General features: G+C 43.3%; 1 protein-coding gene across 1 annotated transcript in view; it reads right to left on the minus strand.

The window, feature by feature from the left end:
• Positions 1-5,925: 5,925 nt before the first annotated feature.
• LOC140066009 (uncharacterized) overlaps positions 5,926-16,705 on the minus strand; it is a 36,995-nt gene continuing 26,215 nt past the window's right edge. Inside the window, exons 2-7 of the mRNA XM_072113574.1 lie at positions 15,908-16,404; positions 9,784-9,960; positions 9,577-9,700; positions 9,398-9,495; positions 9,077-9,179; positions 5,926-8,080 (exon numbers count right to left, since the gene is read on the minus strand). Of these exons, the coding sequence (XP_071969675.1) occupies positions 7,134-8,080; positions 9,077-9,179; positions 9,398-9,495; positions 9,577-9,700; positions 9,784-9,960; positions 15,908-16,404 (1,946 nt within the window). The 3' untranslated portion in view covers positions 5,926-7,133. The remainder of the gene's footprint in view (positions 8,081-9,076; positions 9,180-9,397; positions 9,496-9,576; positions 9,701-9,783; positions 9,961-15,907; positions 16,405-16,705) is intronic.

The following is a 16,705-nucleotide window of genomic DNA, read 5'->3' on the forward strand; positions in this document are numbered from 1 at the left end:
AGGAAAAGGTGATATCTTTTTGAAGGGTTCAGAGTTCGGATGCCGTATGAGAGGTAGGTATCCGGGAGGTATTTTAGGTGGCTGGCAAGATATAGGGCCCTAAATCTGCATTGTAAGGCTACAAATCGGATCGGACCAGTATAAATGACAGGTAATCTTGAATGACTGTAGTCATACACTCGCGGTTAGACGGTTCTGGCTTGTTTTCATATTAGACAAAGTTTCTTCGCAATGGAGAATAATGAAGGGCAGTGTGGGCTGGGTACACTTTGGCGTCTCCACCGCCGTGTGTGTTGCGCAATGGCGCTCCAAGGTAGGTATTCTGGCGCGAGTCCTGCGACAAGCAGCAAAGCTTTTGTTCCGTCTTCTCCTTTTGCAGTCCCGGTCAATCGTTTTGCATCAGGTTGATGATAGCTGCACACAACGGGGTGCGTCCACCCCAAGCAATAGAGTTTACAACACAGGATATTCTGCTATAGATCTCTTATTGCGTTTTGAGTTCTTGGTGCTTTTTTGTGAGTGCTTGTTAGATGGGTCTCGATCCTATGATTTATAGCTGTAACTGTGGCTAGACGCGTTTCAGAGCAAACAGCTCTTTCCTCAGTAGCCTTTATGAACCTCCTTGTCTTTTCCTCTTTATATAAAAGTGTTCAGGGTGTTTTAGAAAACCTGACCCGGATACCTTGAACTAGAGCAAAATTTTGTTTGGCTGGAAATTGTGGACTGGATTTTGGTGACATATCTTTATCAGAAAAAGTTGTTGTTTGAATTATATTGTGCAAGAATATGTGCATTCATGTTCTCTTGAACGCTGAGATCTTTGTTTTGGAGACAATATAAGATAACAGGACACTTGGTAAGCTATGTAAACAAGTGTAAACAATATATTTGAAGCTAAATTTAAACAGTAACTCTTAGCGGGCTAAAGAGACCGATATACATAGTGTGTTCAAAATTACAATTCGTACAATGTTATTTAAGACATCTATTGTGAAGATGTTCCATTTGTATAGATGAATCCATATTCGTACAAGGTATACAGTATGAATCATTTACATAAACATGTGTAATCTTAAAAGTTATTTTGGTAATTAGATGACTAGTTTGTATATTTCTTTATTTCACCTAAACATAAAAGGCCTCAAGGTTAGGCTCCAAAACACATCTTGGAGCCTAACCTTGAGGCCTTTTATGTTTAGGTAAAATAAAGAAATATACAAACTAGTCATCTAATTACCAAAATAACTTTTAAGATTACACATGTTTATGTAAATGATTCATACTGTATACCTTGTACGAATATGGATTATTCTATACAAATGGAACATCTTCACAATAGATGTCTTAAATAACATTGTACGAATTGTAATTTTGAACACACTATGTATATCGGTCTCTTTAGCCCACTAAGAGTTACTGTTTAAATTTAGCTTCAAATACATTGTTTACACTTGTTTACACTTGTTTACATAGCTTACCAAGTGTCCTGTTATCTTATATTGTCTCCAAAACAAACATCTCAGCGTTCAAGAGAACATGAATGCACATATTCTTGCACAATATAATTCAAACAACAACTTTTTCTGATAAAGATATGTCACCAAAATCCAGTCCACAATTTCCAGCCAAACAAAATTTTGCTCTAGTTCAAGGTATCCGGGTCAGGTTTTCTAAAACACCCTGAACACTTTTATATAAAGAGGAAAAGACAAGGAGGTTCATAAAGGCTACTGAGGAAAGAGCTGTTTGCTCTGAAACGCGTCTAGCCACAGTTACAGCTATAAATCATAGGATCGAGACCCATCTAACAAGCACTCACAAAAAAGCACCAAGAACTCAAAACGCAATAAGAGATCTATAGCAGAATATCCTGTGTTGTAAACTCTATTGCTTGGGGTGGACGCACCCCGTTGTGTGCAGCTATCATCAACCTGATGCAAAACGATTGACCGGGACTGCAAAAGGAGAAGACGGAACAAAAGCTTTGCTGCTTGTCGCAGGACTCGCGCCAGAATACCTACCTTGGAGCGCCATTGCGCAACACACACGGCGGTGGAGACGCCAAAGTGTACCCAGCCCACACTGCCCTTCATTATTCTCCATTGCGAAGAAACTTTGTCTAATATGAAAACAAGCCAGAACCGTCTAACCGCGAGTGTGTGACTACAGTCATTCAAGATTACCTGTCATTTATACTGGTCCGATCCGATTTGTAGCCTTACAATGCAGATATAGGGCCCTATATCTTGCCAGCCACTTAAAATACCTCCCGGATACCTACCTCTCATACGGCATCCGAACTCTGAACCCTTCAAAAAGATATCACCTTTTCCTCTCCATTTTTTAACATATCTCTAAAGCGCTATATTTTTTATTTTTTATTTTTTCAAGCTAGTTGTCTTTTTGTTACAAAGACCAATTTTTAACACAGACGTCTGTAGGTCTGATTTTTATATCTGTATGTTTTTTGGATGTACAAATAAATATTAATTTATCTAAGAAATCCGGAACCTTCCTTATTAGTGCCCACCTACACTTATATTTTATGCAATAGCTTTTACTTTTTCCCATTGGGTGTTTTAGGGATAAGGTGGTAGCACATAAGGACGGCTAGATAAATTTGATAAGTGCCACTAAATTTCAGATATTATACACCTGGCTGTTTAGCTGGTAATGGTGGTGTCATACATTGTAACGGAACCAAAGCGCACTGGGGCGGCCCGCGGCCAATCGCATAAGCATTTGCATGTAAACGCATGCCAATTAGCGCCAGGTGTCTTGTATTGTGTAAATGTGAGGTGTGACAGCACCTTAAGGCCTGTTGTGCGGTTGCAAAATGATGACGCCTACAATTGGTGAATGCAAATCCACAGATGGCGCACAGCCTGGTGCTCATAATCATTAGATCGCTCAGGAGCTGCATAAGGAGCCAAATGTTAGTAACGTATATTGCTGGGCCACATGCACAGCTGATAATAACAGAGAACAATATCTGAACAGCAGGTGGTAGCAGGGTGTAACATGTGTGGAGGATACCCATATCCCGCCCAGTTCATAAGTATTAAAAGACACTAGTCACTTAGCTCCCAACTTGTGGGCGAGAGAAAGAGGGACAAAAAAGACTCCTCTTGTAGTTTCCTCTGTTTTCAGCCTCCTCATGTGGCTGCCAGTCCTCCAACCTCTTCCTGGCATTCAACCTTCTCCTGTGGCCTCCTGTCCTCCATCCTCCTACTGTAGCCTCCTGTCCTCCATCCTCTTCCTGTAGCCTCCTGTCCTCCAGCCTCCTTCTGTAGCCTCCTGTCCTCCATCCTTCTCCTGTAGCCTCCTGTCCTCCATACTCCTCCTGTAGCCTCCTGTCCTCCATCCTCCTCCTGTAGCCTCCTGTCCTCCAGCCTCCTTCTGTAGCCTCCTGTCCTCCATCCTTCTCCTGTAGCCTCCTGTCCTCCATACTCCTCCTGTAGCCTCCTGTCCTCCATCCTCTTCCTGTAGCCTCCTGTCCTCCATACTCCTCCTGTAGCCTCCTGTCCTCCATCCTCTTCCTGTAGCCTCCTGTCCTCCATCCTCTTCCTGTAGCCTCCTGTCCTCCATCTTCTTCCTGTAGCCTCCTGTCCTCCATCCTCCTCCTGTAGCCTCCTGTCCTCTATCCTCCTCCTGTAGCTCCTGTCCTCCATCCTCTTCCTGTAGCCTCCTGTCCTGCAGCCTTCTGTCCTCCAACCTCCTCCTGTAGCCTCCTGTCCCCCATCCTCCTCCTGTAGCCTCCTGTCCTCCAGTTTCCTCCTGTCCTCCAGCCTCCTCCTGTAGCCTCCTGTCCTCCAGCCTCCTCCTGTAGCCTTCTGTCCTCCAGCCTCCTCCTGTAGCCTTCTGTCCTCCAGCCTCCTCCTGTAGTCTCCTGTCTTCCAGCCACCTCCTTCTGTACTCTATCCTCCTTCTGTGGCCTCCTATCCTCCAGCCTCCTCCTGTACTCCATGCTTCTCTTCATGTGTCCTCCTGTGGGTATTAAACAAAAAAAAACTCTGTTTCTTACCTTCCCACGTTCCCCCAGATCAGTCATCTTCTCTTGTGTCTCCCCTGGGCTCAGACTGTAACTCCGGGAGGGGACAAGGGGCGAAGCTACCTCCTCACATGACTCCTTCAAACTAGTGATGGCCAGTCCGGCTCTTCTGGCTCCTGTACGGCTCCCTATTAAATATATAATAGGGAGCCTCAGTCCAGCCAGTCCCCCACACCACACCACTTTTAACCCGATTTTTCTATTAAATATTTTAATAATTATCTGATAGGAATTCTTCCCCTTTCCTGTACATTGCATTGAATATTACATGAAGCCACTAGAGAGCACAACCTGTCCTATAGAAACGAAGCCTCATACACGGCCGCGGTAGTAAAGGGGCACAAGAACAGGGGTCCGTTGTATCCCAATGAATGGAGCAGAAGGACGGACATGAGCGCTGCCGCTCCATTCACAGTCTTTGGCGCTGATGGAGATAGCTGAGTACGGTGCCGAACCATCAGCCTCAGCGCCATAGAGATGGATACAGCAGCAGGGAGCCTGTTGTACTCTGTTCACTTGCAGGACAATGGACCCCACTTCTTGTAATCTGTGGGTGTCCCAATTGATTATTTGCAGTGAGCATACCAAATCACTATCTGACCGGTGTAGGAGGGAAGTCTTTCTACAGGTCGCCTCAGGCAGCTCCTCAGGCCTGGTTCACCCCTGCGTGGAGCGCCGCCGTCCTGGCACTGGTAGCAGTGACATCACACCCTGCGCCAGTATGCGGATGTCCTTAAAGAAGACAAGGGCGGCGTGCACCATGGGAACGGAGGTAGGTGAGTACAATGTAATTATTGTATTACTGTATATAGATGAGGGGGGCTGTCTATATAAAGATGTATTACTAAGGGTGTTGGATTCTGTTTATATAGATGTATTACTGGGAGCATGGAGGCTGTGTATATAGATTTATTACTGGGGGTGGTGGAAGCTGTGTATATAGATGTTTTACTGGGGGGCGTGAACACTGTGTATATAGATGAATTACTGGGGGGGGCATGGAGGCTGTATATATAGATGTATTACTAGGGGGCCGTAGATGCTGTGTATATAGGCGTATTACTGGGGCAGGGGTGGAGGATGTATATATAGATGTATTAATAGGGGCGTAGATGCTGTGTATATAAGGCCAGTTCCACACTTGCGAGTGTGGTGCAATGAACTCTAATCACACTCGCAACGCTGCACACCAGGAGTGAACTCAGCATGTCAGTTCAGTCCCGGTGTGCAGTGTTCGGCCCGTGCTATCCGAGCAGCATGCGTTGCGAGTGTGATGCGAGTTCATCGCATCACACTCACAAGTGTGGAACCGGCCTAAGTGTATTACTGGGGGGTGGAGGCTGTTTATATAAATGTATTATTGGGGGTTTGGAGGCTGTGTATATAGCTGTATTACTGGGGGGTGTGGAGGCTGTTTAATAGCTGTATTACTAGGGGGGGGCATGGAGGTTGTGTATATAGATGTGTTACTAGGGGGTGGAGGCTGTATATATAGATGTATCACTTCATGGAGGATGTATTTGGGGGACCTCCAGCAGATTTGGCGCCCAGGTGCTCCCACATGCCTTAATCCTCCCCAGCAATAAAAAGACACCTGTCATCAGGTCTCTGTCACTAATTCTGTCCCCACATCCTGTTGGAGCAGCTCACAAGGATCCATCCCAGCCTGATCCATACATTAATCATTCTAGAATCATCTTTTCTTTATTATGTAAATGAGGCTGGGCACATGGAGAGAGAAAGTGGTGTGTCCCCCCTGTTACCCCTCTCCTCGCCTTGCTCATGTATAGTATAGACTTGCTGTGTTAGACCAATCAGGAGCCTCCCGAGCCTGGATCAGTGATTTCAATAATTCTATTCTCACTTGGAGACAAATAACATCTTTACATTTTATTTTTTCTTTGTAAGGTTCCATGCAATGATTTCGGGTTACAATTAATTATGCAATAATTATTTTTTTACAAAAACAAGGTAATTTGCTGTGGCTCCTCCGTAATAAAATCTAAACAATTTTAATTAGCAAATATTATATTTAAAAAAATTTAACAAACGCGGTGTCTGTGACGGAAAGCCTTCGCATTTCAGCTGATTTCGAAGCCTTACTTTGCTTACTTTAATGTAGGTTTTCCCTACACGACATATTCAGACTTATTTACTAAGGGTCCCGCGGCCGCATTTTCATCGGGTTTCTCGACTTTTCGGGGATCGCCCCAGGGATTGTGTCGCACATGATCGGGTTGTGTGGCAATCGCGCTGGCTTTCACACAACACAAATTGGGGGGCGGGCCGTCGGACGATCCAACGGATTCGGACTAAGTGCGGGATTAAACTTAAAAATTGTGTCGCAAGCCAAGCACTTACATACACCGGGAAGAAAAAGGTGAACTCCGGTGGACCTGAGAGGGAAGCGACACATGCAGGATATGGGGCGCACAATCTTCATGAATCTTGGCAGAGTTCATCCTCGTCGGACAGTCCGGATTGGGACTGGGTAAGTAATTGTGCCCCAATGTTTTATATACTGGAATACTCATTAAGAAGATTTTGATCTCATTACGGAGGAGCCACGGCAAGTGGCCTCGTCTTTGTGGATTTATCCTGGCCCCATGCCGCTGTGCACTCCTTTATCAAAGGCTTCACTCCACAGAATTGCCGGGTAGAGTAGACTTGTTTTGCTGTAATTTTTTCGTAGTCCTTGCCTCGTATGTACATAGAAGATCTTGGGGAATCGTTGGCCAACTCCTACAAGAACCAGTCAGCAGCACATAACCATATTGGAAGAGTTACGGGGTGACAACGGGATCAGTAACTGGACCAACTTGATGTGGTCATTGCCACATAGACTGATGTTCCCATCAACCCTGGAACGTTTCGGCTCGGCTGTAGAATGGAGCCCAGTACGTTGCGCCAATCTTTCGCATTCAGGAAAAGCAGCCATAGGATCGCTCTGATGAAAATAGTATAAAAACTGCACATTTTCATATTTGGACAAAGATGGCTACTTTTCTATTCAAGTTCTTCGTGTTCAAGAACATAAATTTTGTGATTCCGAATCAAAATATCACTATACGCCAATTAAACTCTACAGATGGCCGGCAAGATTTTTCGCCCAACTAAAACCTTCTCCACAGTCTTGGCCTGAGAATGGTTCCTCCACTGCGTGGCGAAGTCTATGATGTGTATCAAGATCCAACCTGCGGCTAAAAAACTTCTCACATTCTGAACACGAAAATAAATTCACCCCTGTGTGAGTTCTCTGATGTTTAACGAGATTGGATTTTTCTCTAAAACTTTTGTCACATTCTGAACATGCAAACGGCTTCTCCCCGGTGTGAGTTCTTTGATGGTGAACAAGAGTTGATTTCTGAGTAAAACATTTCCCACATTCTAGACATAAGAATGGTTTTGCCCCCGTGTGAATTCTCTCATGTCTAACAAGATCGGATTTTTGATGAAAGCATTTGCCACAATCTGCGCATGAAAATGGCTTTACCCCGGTGTGAATTCTCAGGTGTCTTACAAGATCAGCTTTCCAGTTAAAACTTTTCCCACATTCTGAACATAAAAATGGCTTCTGCCCCGTGTGACTTCTCTGATGTGTTGCAAGGTCTGATTTTTGGTGAAAACACTTCCCACACTCTGAACATGAAAATGGCTTCGTCTCTATGTGAATTCTCTGATGCCGAACAAGATTTGATTTGTCTGTAAAACTTTTGTCACATTCTGAACAGGAAAATGGCTTCTCCCCTGTGTGAGTTCTCTCATGTTTCGCAAGATCTGGTTTGTGGTTAAAGCATTTCCCACATTCAGAACATGAATACAGCTTCTCCTTTGTGTGAGCTCCTTGGCTTTGCTGTGACGAATCCGTAATTGTGAACTGTAAAATATCTGATGATAGATCTTCGCTGTCGGGGGCAGAGGGTATAATTACAATGTTATATTCTTTAGATGTATCATTGATAATTTCACAATCCTCGGTTTTAATATCTGAAGATGCCAGATGTCCCTCAAATCTTCTGGTCCAGTCATCTGCCAAAAAATATTAAAGGGAAGGTGTTATTTTTAGATTAGTAACTAGTGTTGGGTGGACCGGAACCTCAAAGTTTGGGGTTGGATTTGGCTCAACCTCCCCCTACAGTTAACGCCCACGATGTAGGCGGGATTTAACTCTTTTGAAGTAGCTGGCAAGGTCACCAGCATTAACCTGCCAGCAATGCTGGGCACCACCATTTTGGAGGGTATCGCAGCTCCACGATCAACAGGATTGATGACCCTCTCCAATATGGTGGCACAACTGTTCCAGCACGCACACACCTGGAGTAGTTTGGTCGGGGTTTAAACAGAATTTTAACATTCTAATGCAGCCGAACCAGAATTTTATTGGGTCCACTCATCACTATTAGTAACCTTAACATCATATAGATATAACATGGTGCGTCCAGGTATTTCGCTTGTTCTCCTATCTAGTGAATAGATAGAAGTAAAGCAGTAAGTTAGTTGACAAAGTCTCTGTAAATGGGACATAAGACTTGTCGAGATGGATCGGGATGCAAATGTGTAGGACATCAAGATGCACAAGAGATACAGGCTTTGCAGGTTGCAGGACACAATGTAAAAAGACAATGAACTTGGAAATCACTGATAATGGTTAAAACTTTTTCAAACCAAACTCGAACATGCCAAGCACAAAAATAGCTATGGGCGGTTTCGTGTGTCTGTGCTTCAACTAGCTCCCATCGGAAGACTACATCTTCCCATCCTCCCATTGACATCGTCCCGCACATCACTTACTCCAGGCTCCCGTAGAACAGCTCCGTGATCTGAACCTCCAATGTCCTGCTTTGGAAACAGACCTCCTCTACAGGAGCCAGAGGAAGCACAGACGTATGAAACGTCCAAAGCTCTGAACGAGCATGACATGTTCTCTTTAACCGCATGGATTGAATTTAAAAAAATTTCAACAATTACCAGTTATATCCAAGTTCTTTGGCCTTTATACATTCATATCTAGTGGTTACTACTCACCTGGGCAGTTACCTGTAGGAATCTCCTCCTTACATCGCTCATCGCCCCTCACATATGTCTCTGGGGCAGGAATATTCTTCACATCTTCACCCTGATACACAAACTAGGAAAAAACATGGTAAGAAGTTGCCAACCAATGGAGAAGACTTCAATTATAGACTAGTTTATACAAAAGAATTTATCAGTTATTGGTGGATTGTTATAATAAACGAACTGATACGAACAAAGTTCATGATAAATATGATGAAGGAGTTATTTAGTCAAACATTACTGCAAGGAGGAGGCCACCAGAAGATGTCATGAAGTCTCATCTCCATCTACCTGATGATCCTGGGGGACATATTTCTCCTCTGAACAATCCTGTGGTAGAAGAAGAGGACTGGGACATCTCTCCGGTGATGTTCTCTTACTGGATCTACCTGTAGGAAACATCCAGAGACTGAATTCCTTCTTTCCATACAGATAATGAAAGGACGTGTGGATTTAGTCCTGTCTATTACCTGCTGATGTGAGGGGCTGGTGGTCCTCCATCATGACGTCCTTGTACACATCTTTGTGTCCTTCTAAATACTCCCACTCCTCCATGGAGAAATAGACAGCCACATCCTGACACCTTATAGGAACCTGACACACACAATGATCCCGTCATCACCCAGATCCCTTCATAGCGTTACTGTATAATGTCCCAGCATTCCCAGCAGTGTCACCTCTCCAGTCAGCAGCTCCATCATCTTGTGGGTGACTTCTAGGATCTTCTGCTCATTGATGTCATCATGTATCAGGGGGTGAGGTGGAGGAGCCGGGATTGGGCTCAGGGTTCTCCCCCGTCCTTCATACACAGGGGCCTGACAGCGCCCACTAGAGGTCTTCCTCACTACTGTGTAATCCTGGTTATGGAGAGACACATTGATAAATCTCCCTCCATACATTTCCAGAATCTCTCACCTCTCCAGTCCTATCATCTGTTATTCCCATAGATAATGATGTAATGTGACCTCATCACAATCTCTCACCTCTCCAGTAATATAGAAGAGAATCTCTAGGGTGAGCTGATATATTCTTTCTACTGTCTTTTCCCATTTTCTCTCCATTTTCCGAGGAAAATTCTGGATATTTATTTTTCAGAGAAATCCTATAATGTTAGAACCTGGATGGATAGAAGATGAACCAAAACAAAACGAGGAAGGGTTATAACTAAAGATGAGGGAACTTTTTAAAAAAATTAGATTTAGCTCATTCACAAATATAATTTTCCCAAAATTTGATTCAGTGTAAATTTATTTGTCATCATAATTCATGCAATAAAAAACCCTTGCCATGAAGCCACAGTAACTGTAACCTGGAAAGAAGTGCAGTGTATGTTACACTAACTTAAAGGACATCTATCACCAGGATCAAGAACTGTAAACCAAACATACGGACATACTGGTGTGCGCCCCCTCTGGCAGGATCTGCTCTTCATTTAGCTTGTTGTGCCCTTGTTTTTGAGAAAAAAAGGGCCTTAAAAATAATGCAAATGAGCCTGAGGATCTCCAGACATCTCCATAAATCTTATGGGGCCTCGAGCCCCTCAGGCTTATTTGCATAATTTTAAAAGGCTTTTTTTTCAAAAACCAGGGCACTAGAAGCTAAAAGTGTGTCCACTTTGCCAATCACAGCCATTCCTATAAGCTTCCTGATCTGCAGCCCATCAAGCAACATGTCCGGGTAAGGCGAAACTGCCAAACCTAAAGATTGGGTCCGCTCATCTCTTCACACAACAAAGCAGGTCGCAATAACGTGTGCAATATAACTGCCCCTTTAACTTACATGCATAAAAACAAAGAAACGTATAGATCAGAAACACATCGCACTTGTGAACCTACCATTATCCTGCCTAATGATATACAAATAGCTGGCGCTATATATACAAATGAACAAGCCTATACAGTATACACATGACATACACAGATCCGTGTATATGTTCTACAAAGACACAAGCTCATTTGTACAGTATAAACATGACAATATATACAGTATACACACACAAAGAAGCCACATATGGTATAAACAGACACAAGACAAAATAAACATGAGCAGATATATATACAGTATACACGCAGTACGTTATATAGTATGTGCTCCTCTCACTGACATGACATCCCCAGCACATTACTTACTCCAAGCTTCAGCAGAACAGCTCCAGGATCTGAGCCTCCAATGTCCTGCTGGGGAAGCTGACCTGCGCTAGAGATGAAGGGAACTTCTGATTGGCTGCTGGTGGCAAAGTGACTGATAGACTAGCCAATTAGTGAGGACAAAATAACTGAACCAACAATAAACCACCAATGTGAGTGCGTTTCAGTAGGCAACGCCAGCACCAGGACCTGTGATGATGTCATAACCATGTGACCAGTTCCATGTATGGGAGGAGTCTGGCTTCAGGCTGTGCTGCTGCAGGAACTAAAGGACCTGTGATGATGTCATGATCATGTGACCAGCCCCACTTGTGGGAGGAGTCAGATTCAAGGCTCTACTGCTGGACGGTTCTTCAGTTGTGACCGCTGCTGGGTGAAGACGATAGCTTCCTAATTGCCGTCTTAAAAGTGACTGGTGGGAAGTATTGCTGCAGTTACGTCAGTCTTCAAAATGCAAAATGTCTCACAATTGTCACATCTGCCAAAATAAGATAAGATAACCCTTTATTAGTCCCACAGTGGGGAAATTCACCAAATGTATCTCACTGAACATTACTACGCATGCTATCACTGATTTCATTGAGTCAGAGTGGGGTGCAGCTCCTATTAGAGCTTCTTATTTTTGGGGGAGCGGCAAATACAGACGAGTTTTACCGCAGAATCCCTCCAAATCTCTCCTATAAGTAATTAGGAGTGGATATTTCTGGATTCCTCTCGTTCTTCAGGCAGCACTGATGGGTAAAGAGTCTGGAGTCCTAATTATAACAGAAGAACACAATAACAATGTTAATTAACAATAAATCAATTAACCGACTGCCCTGTAAGTCTCCTAGGAGTTTTTTTTCTGTCCTAATTAGGTCTGATGAATTCAATAATAGAAGCAGTTCCTTGGGCAAAGGCACGTTTCATACAGCTACAACTCAACATTTCGGGTGTTTGGAACAAATCTCCAGCAGGATTCCACAAACCGATTGTACTAACTCCTCAGATCAGGGTCAGCCTCAGTTGGTGGTTGAGGAAGAATTTGGTGGCCGGCAAATTTTTATGTTTTGTTCAACCCCAGATCCTGACAACCGATGCCTCATCCTCAGGTTAGGGGGCCCATCTCTGGGTTCAGGAAAAATGGGATTACACAGACAGGACTCTGTTTTTGAAATTCTTCCAGACCCAGCTAAAAAACCAGCATGTGAAGGTACAGACCGACAATCACATGTTACATAAACAAGCAAGGGGATACCAGGAGCACACCCCTCATCAAACTGTGTCAAAAGATTATCTCCTGGGCCAAGAAAAATCTATAGAGTCTGTCAGCAGTCCACATTCAAGGATCTCTGAACATTCAGGCAGACATTTTAAGCCGCTCTCGAATAAGACCAGTGGAATGGTCCCTGAACAGTGTTATCTTCCAAGAGATCATCAGTCGGTTCGGTTGTCCAAAAAATGACTTGATGGCGACCAAACAGAACTCGAACATTTTGGCCACGCAGAGTATGGTTTCCTCTAGTAATGAGGTTCTCCAAGTGCAAATATTGGAAACTTCCTGCAATTCCACATCTCTTGGAACAGATGGGGTTTTCTACATCCATCACCACAGAAGCTACAGCTTACGGTTTGGAGATTGAGAAGACCCTAACAAGTGTAGGTCTTTCATCCAGAGTTATAAAGACATTGTTGTCAGCTAGAAGACCAGCGACTATCAAGTCTTATGGTAGAGTTTGGAAAGTCTTCACATCCTGGTGTTCAGATAATTCTGTATCTGAACCTTCAGTCTCAGATATTCTTACTTTTCTACAGGATGGCCTTGATAAAGGTTTAAAACCTGCTACCTTGAAATGTCAGTTTGCTGCAATCAGTGCTTTAAATAACAATAGATTTTCATCTAATCATTTAGTACGGAGATTCTTCAAGGCTTTAAGGACCATCAAACCTCATATTAGACCACCATGTCCACAGTGGGATCTTGCCTTGGTCCTACATCATCTCGCAGAACCTCCCTTTGAGCCTATACAAGAAGCCTCTCTCGGATGTTTATCGTGGCAGACCTTCTTTTTAGTTGCCGTTTCCACTGCTAGAAGAATTTCAGAGCTGCAAGCCTTATCCTGCAAAGAGCCATACTTACAGATAAGACCAGACTGCATCATACTAAGAACCGTTCCATCGTTTCTTCCTAAAGTGGCCTCAGTTTCTAATTTCAATCAGGAATATTTTCTTCCAGCTTTGTGTCCAACTCCTGCTAATGCTCATCAGCAAGTTCTGCATCTTCTGGAAGTTAGAAGATCCGTCTTGACTTATCTAGAGAAGACAAAATCTTCTAGAAAGTCTGAATCTCTGTTTCTCCAATTTCAAGGTCCAAGAAAAGGGATGAAGGCCTCTGCAGCCTCTCTCTCTCGATGGATAAAGCAGAGTATTTCTATGGCTTACAGGGTCTTGGGACAACCTTCACCTTTACAGATTAGGGCTCATTCTACAAGATCTACTGCTACTTCCTGGGCAGAGTATGCAATGCTCTCTATAGATCAGACCCGTCAAGCAGCTTCTTGGACTTCTTCTAATACTTTTGCTAAACATTACAGGCTGGATGTCTCCTCAGCTGGCTCAGCCTTTGGCGTGTCGGGGCTATCTACAGCGGCTTCGAATATTTGTCTCCCCCTTTGATTTGCCACCTAAACCCCATGAGTGCTGCCTGAAGGGCGAGAGGAAGATCTAAATTTTGCTTACCTGAAAATGTCTTTTCCTCGAAGTCCAAAGGCAGCACTATTATACTCCCTCCCAATCATTTACCATATATACTCGAGTATAAGCCTAGTTTTTCAGCACAAAAAAATGTGCTGAAAAGCCAAACTCGGCTTATACTTGAGTATAAAAATATAGGTTTTACCAGGTTTTTGTGGTAAAATCAGGGGCCTCGGCTTATACTTGGGTCGGCTTATACTCGAGTATATACGGTATTTCTTTTTTGCTGAATAAAAAACCTGCCTCTTCCGTGACTCCTAGGAGACTTATAGGGCAGTCGGTTAATTGATTTATTGCTAATTAACATTGTCATTGTGTTCTTCTGTCATAATTATGACTCCAGACTCTTACCCATCAGTGCTGCCTTTGGACTATGAGGAAAAGACATTTTCAGGTAAGCAAAATTTTGATCTTGTTCTTTTCTAAGTTCCCAGGAACATTGTATTTCCAGTTAGGAATCTACCGTAGGATGTGCCGACAGAGAAAATTCTTCTATGACAGGGGCACGGAAGTTACGGTGGGGGAGCTTCCGGCCACTCCCATCCATCAGCATATCCCAGTGCCTACAATGCTGAGCGATAAGGACAGATGCGAGTGGCCTGAAGATCCCCAAGCGCAGCCCCGTGACCCTGTAATCTAGGGGCAGTGATCAGCGTGGGACATCAGCAGCGCCAAAGGAGGCGAGTAGACTTTAAAAAAAAAAAGCCTTCCCAAGCCTGCCACTAGTTTATTTATTACTCTCGGATAACCCTTCAAGATAACCTACAGAACCAACCTTGTATCCGGGGACTGTCTGTATATACATAGTTTTATATTGGTGATCAGATATATATACTGGGCCTACAAACTTCCACTAAGATCTTCTACCGCATGACTTACGTGACCTATATTTTCTGCAAAATCTGTCTGTGGTGAAATATCTGCAGCAGGGGCGTAATGTGCAGTCGCAACCGGGCCCAGGAAGTTCAGGGGCCCATAAGGTGTCCCTTTCCCATATGACAAGACTAGTACTATAAAACATACATTATAGTCAGGGGGCCTGGCACAGACTTTGCACTGGGGCCCATCAGATTCAAGTTACGCCACTGATCTGCAGAATCGACTTCATTAGGGCTCTTTCACACTAGCCTCATGGATGCCCTTCTAAGCCATTGTTGTTGTTCTTTCGTTTCAATACTTGTTTTCACATTTCAGTTGTTTTCCACTAATTCACTGTCACTGAAGAAAATGTAAAACCAATTTATTCACTGATGCTTCTCATGGAAAGCAATAGAAGTTTATGGGTCCCCCCCGAAAAATTATCACGGGTTAGTTTTTTGCCCCTGGCGAGGGAAACCACGTGATATAGTTTCTAATCAATATGAAACCTTTAAGACCAAAAACAGGGACAAAGCGGAAACAACATGCAACAGGCACGAAAAGGACACATAACCAACACTCCAGTCTGAACCAGCTCACCTAATCCTCAACACTGCCGCCCGAGGGTAAACTATGAGGGCGGCAATACAGAGTGATATCCTGTTGTCTAGACTCTTATCTCCTCCGGTCTACACTTTCTATATATGTAGATTATAAAGAAATGTCTAATTTGGATTCTCTTTGAACAAAATAAATTGGGTATTTTTTTTATTTTCCTGTCCTATTCGTCTAAACAGAAACAAATAAAATAAAGACGACATCCACTTTCAGGTATAAGTTTTTTAATGTTAAAGAAAATAATAAGTTCGAAGTAACAATAAAATTCAAAAATAAAACCTTTAACATGGAATAGTGTGAAGACTTCTGATGTTCAATGAGATTTTATTTCCCAGTAAAACATTTTTTAAATTCAAAATGGCTTCTCCCCTGTGTGGACTCTCCAATGTGCAGCCAGATCCGATTTCAGTGCAAAACATTTCCCACATTATGAACATGAAGTCACCGTGTGACTTCTTAGATGTCTATAAAGACCTGACCTCTGCGTAAAACATTTGCCACATTCCGGACAGGGAAATGGTTTCTCCCCTGTGTGAATTCTCTCATGGGTAGTAAGAATTGATTGAAAACGAAAATACTTCCCACATACTGAACAGGCAAATGGTTTTTCCCCCGTGTGAATTTTTTTATGTTTAGCGAGCCTTTTTTCATCTGTAAAACATTTCCGACATTCAGAACATGAATATGGCTTCTCCCCTGTGTGACTTCTTCGATGCATAACAAGATATGATTTCTGGAGAAAGCATTTGCCACATTCCGGACAAAATGACTTCTTCTTTGTGTGAACTTTTTGACGTACAAGGCTCATTTTGAGATGTCTATTTTCTTTCCAAGTCTGTGAAAAATCAGAGCCTGAAATCTGTGTAACAGTATCAGATGAGGAATCATCTCTGTGAAGGGAAGAGGAAAGATCCGAGGGCTTTGGATTCTCTTCAGACGTATCTAGTGTATAAAAATTAGTTACATTTTAGGAGTTGTCTAGGAATGACTACCGTATATACTCGTGTATAAGCCAAGTTTTTCAGCACAAAAAATGTGCTGGAAAACCTGACCTCGGCTTATACATGAGTCAATAAAAAAATAAACTTATATACTCACCCTCCAGCGCCCCTGATGTTCAGCACGGCTCCTCTTCTTTCTTTGGTCTTCTGCAACAGCTGGCAGGGCGCGGCTAAGTTATCTCCCGGCCGGCGCATACTATGACATATGTCATCAGAGGCCACATCATAGTATGTGCCTGCCG

The sequence above is a fragment of the Engystomops pustulosus genome, chromosome 6 (assembly GCF_040894005.1).
Source record: "Engystomops pustulosus chromosome 6, aEngPut4.maternal, whole genome shotgun sequence".
Classification (NCBI taxonomy): Eukaryota; Metazoa; Chordata; class Amphibia; order Anura; family Leptodactylidae; genus Engystomops; species Engystomops pustulosus.